Source organism: Teleopsis dalmanni, chromosome 1, assembly GCF_002237135.1.
Source record: "Teleopsis dalmanni isolate 2A chromosome 1, ASM223713v2, whole genome shotgun sequence".
NCBI classification, from domain to species: Eukaryota; Metazoa; Arthropoda; class Insecta; order Diptera; family Diopsidae; genus Teleopsis; species Teleopsis dalmanni.
The window spans coordinates 183,189,675-183,194,022 of record NC_051846.1 but is presented as its reverse complement, the minus strand read 5'-3'; the positions used below and the strand labels follow the sequence as shown (position 1 = coordinate 183,194,022).

At 27.0% G+C, this 4,348-nt stretch overlaps 1 protein-coding gene across 1 annotated transcript in view; it reads left to right on the top strand.

Moving 5' to 3' along the window:
* The window catches only part of LOC119666868, a 55,915-nt gene extending 51,567 nt beyond the window's left edge, over window positions 1–4,348 (top strand). Inside the window, exon 2 of the mRNA XM_038076147.1 lies at window positions 4,345–4,348. Within this exon, the coding sequence (XP_037932075.1) occupies window positions 4,345–4,348 (4 nt within the window). The remainder of the gene's footprint in view (window positions 1–4,344) is intronic.

Sequence of the window (4,348 nt, the reverse complement as noted above, 5' to 3'; positions counted from 1 at the left end):
GTTCTAATAACTTCCAAGAATAATTGGAAGCAATAAAATAACTTCCGAATTCTTGACACCAATCAAATTGTTTTTGTAAATTAGTTATTTATGTTTTTTTTAAATTATTTAAAATAACTAATTTCAATTAAGAAATCACATATTTGTGAATTTCTGTTTATGCTGTTGTTGTTGTGATTTGAGTTAGTGCTATTGCGCACTTTTACTCTTTTGTGGCTAGAGGGCTTATCCCTGCCCCACACTAAGCTTTAACTATACTAGAATCATTATAATTTATTTATCTTCTAACTTATGACGGACCGTAGATCAGCATATCTTCCTGTGCGTCCTGAGGTAGACGAATAATTTGACAATATGCATTATTGTTATTGAAAATTAATAAAAACATAAAATATGTAATATTTTACTAAAAAATATTTTTAATAAATTCTCAATCTAAAAATATATTAAAATACTTTTTAAAATATAAATATGAAAAATACACTTTATCTATACTTGAATACTTTAAAAGTTATTTTCTATTTTACTTGAGATACAATATTTTATGGTAACGTTTTCTTAAGCTTTTTATGAACTTTGTTTTCCTTTTCAAATGGTTACTCAGGGAAATGCAAACACAATAAAAAAATATCATTCTAAATAACTATATTTATAAAGGATTTCAACCAGGGGAAATATTTACAAAATTTAATTTTGCTCAATATAAAAGGTACAAACAACAAACTAAACTCAACTTCCATTTGGTAGCAGAGCGGCTTTGTTTACATTAAAATACAAAATTTTTAAAGAAATAATTCTAAGTGGAAGGACAAAATTATAAAAGGGAAAATTAAATTAATTTTATATCATTAAGAATATTAAAATTTAATAAAAATTCGTATCATCAATAAACATTTTTTACCTTCAAGTAAATTTCTTTAATATCATAAGTAAATAAAAGAACTGCAAAGTGTATGTATATAAAAAAAAATAATTATAAATAAATAATGAATAATAATAATAATAAATAAATAAATAATAAATAATAAACAATAAAATAAAACAAAAACATAAAAAAATATAATATTATTTAGCATATAATATAATGAAAAAACAAGTTATATATATAAATTCTATATTTCCATAAGTTATAATAGGTTTAACGAAAAATGCATGGATGTAGAATGTGTAAAATTCAATTTGGACTTAACGATTAATAAAAATCAGAGTATCAAGCAGAGGGCCATGTCAAGGCGGAGAAGATTGAAAGCAGGTGTGTGCAGTTGGATAGGTAAAGGGGAATTGATTCCATATGGATTTTTAGGACAATGATGGTGGTTTAGAGGAGTAACGTCGAGACACGGAATTTTTTAAATCGAAAGAAATAATGTAGAGCATGTCCTATAGTAATTTTAAAATTTATATATGCTCTACTTTATTAAATTATTCTTAAGTTATAATTTTTAATACTGATGCCCGCCCTGCATTTTTAACAATTTTTTAACAATGCTTTTTTATGAATAATAAAATCAAAATACGGAATGACCTCAGTAGAAAAATATCCCCTATACATGTTATTCGATAAAAATATTTAGTTGAGTTCATACTTAAGTAATAAAATTTAATAACAAATAATATAAAGGACAAAATTATTAGTTAATATAGAAAAATAATAGCATGCTCAGGTGCATTGTAAAAAATAATTGGATGCGTTGTAATTTTTAAATTGGCTGAAAAAAATTCGACTTAAAATTTGAAATTTATTAAATTAAATAATTATTAAATCAAAAATTAGCAGTTGTATATAATTGCTAATACATTCGTATCTTCTCCTACTTCTTGCAAAGATTTTATTCGACTTGAAAGAGGACTTCTAGTCAGTCCAAAAAAAATTAAAAATGAAACAATTGAGTTTACCAATTTCTTTATTAATTTGTATAAAATTTTCATTATGACCTAACTTCCAAAGTTTGTTTTGGCATCCCTGGTCAATCATAAAAATACAGCTTCACTCTTAAATAGGAAATCTTACTTCAACTCAGTGTGTCTTCCTTTTAGCTCAATTATTAACAACAAAGAAACATGGCGCATTAATTATTCATCCTTGGAGGCATTTGTGATTGAAAAATATTTGTGCATTCGCTTGGGTTTTAAAAAGGGCCTAAAATTTTATTATCTACACACGTTCGTTTCTGTATTGTTTTTACTACCGACAATTAAATTTTATTTTTTATTGCTCCTGTTAAGGCCTGCAATTCGCACCGCTATTCGTACATCCTGCAAATCACCAACTGCCAGGCATGCCCTTTTCATGTAATTGTTGAGGTTTTCAGGCCCTTACCTGTGCGATCGTGTGCTACGCTGAAAACGTTAATCACTAGCATTTTAATATTAACTCAAACATAAAAGAATTTAACCTCTTACGAGCAGGAGTACAAATATTTCCGCACATAATTTATTCGCTATAAAATTAAGAGTATACCTACCCGTCCGAGTAAAGTATATGATTGCAGTTGTTTTATTGCTCGAAAAACCCTTAACGTCCGCATTAAGAGTAACTTGCTGCGTTCAAGGATAATCACGGAATACCGATATGTTGTAGATTTTTCGCGCTACTTAGGCTTTCTAGTGCTTAACCCAAATGCTTGTTTTCTTCAAAATTTTCTTGGGAATTGGGTATTTAATTTTGTGGAAATTTTCGTTAATAAATCTAAAGGGCATTTATTTAGCACAAAGCAGTATTTAACTTATATTCTTGGAATTGTGATTAAATAACAAAATTCATACATAATATAAGTATATTAAAATGTTAATGCAATTTTACACATAGGTATTTCTCATCATAGATTATGCAGTTAAAATTTATTTTATAGTGAATATTTAAATTATGTGTATTAATTTAGGAATAAATTCCGCTTAAGTTAAACATAGTGAATAAAATAACAGAGATTTGAATAGTCAATAAAAATTATATATATATATATGTTTTTCATGTTTTTCACCACGGTATCTGTGCTGACGGGACACTGTGTAATAGGAAGGCATGCTATGAGTCTGGGTCTTCCCTTTAATGACTTTTGTCGAGGTTGTGGCTTTGAGGATGAGGAGGAAACCGTGTTCTATCTCATCTGTCAATATCCTTCCTTAACTAGAAGAAGATTAAAAATCTTGGAATCCCCTTTTCACCGATCTGACTGAGCTGTCATGCTGTAATGTTAGGGACTTAGCCAGGTTTATAGAAACTGTCAGGTTGGTTTTTCTTTACCAAATGAGAAAGTCGTTACCTTCGTTCGGCTTTCAATGTATACTGATCTAAATCTATGTACATACCAACGTCACTCCTGTGACGTCACAATGGGCCATCATTTGAGCTCAAGTGGGCTGTTTTTCACTAATTAAATATAAAAATTATTTTTTTTAAAATAATATTCATTTTTAAAATTGAAACTTATATAAATTTAAATAATAACATTACAATGGAACTAGTTGATTTTACCTATTTTATTAATAATTGTTTTTTTTTCATTATCAGCATTACCTACTTGAAGCAAAATGAGTTTATTATAGCTATTGACTAAACCATTACATAGATTTTTTATACAGATATTCTTTTCTATAATATTAAACTTTCCAATTTGCTTACTTACTACCCACTGCCATTCTCAATACCCTGCGGAGTATAGGCCCGTAAATATCATACCTTGCATGATTTTGTTGTTTTTATTAATTGTCGAAATAAATTTGATGAAAGAAATTGATGAAAGAATTTTAAGTACTATTAGGAGACATATTTTTGTGGTAATTTTAATACATATTCTTGCATTTAATTTTGATATTTTGGGTAGTTGATTCAAGAGTTCAAAGATGAATACACTTTTGTATATATTAATCAAAGAATTTAAGATTCCCTCTGTAGTCAGATTTGCTTTGCAATTTAAAATCATGATATTAAATTTCATTATTAAGAGTAATGTTGTTTACCGATGCCTTTATAATATATTTTTATATATTGAATCGTTTGCTTCAAGTCGGACGTACATCCCTAACATCGATTTACTTTAATATTCATTTTCAATATTATTATTGAATTATTATAGTGTAATACACTAACTGAGTTCCAGCATTACGAAAATATAATGTTTAAATATAATTTTAAGACAATTATTGAGGTTCCTATAGGAGCGAAAGTTATTTTATTTGAGTAATAGAAGTCAAAATGGATATATTGAAATTATTTCAAACATAGCAAACAAACATTTTTCAATCTTTAACTACATTCATTTATTTTCAAAATAAATTTTTTTATGAAAATATTTCGGAAACAATGTAAATAATCAAAATTTTTGCAACTTTCATTTTTAACAGATAA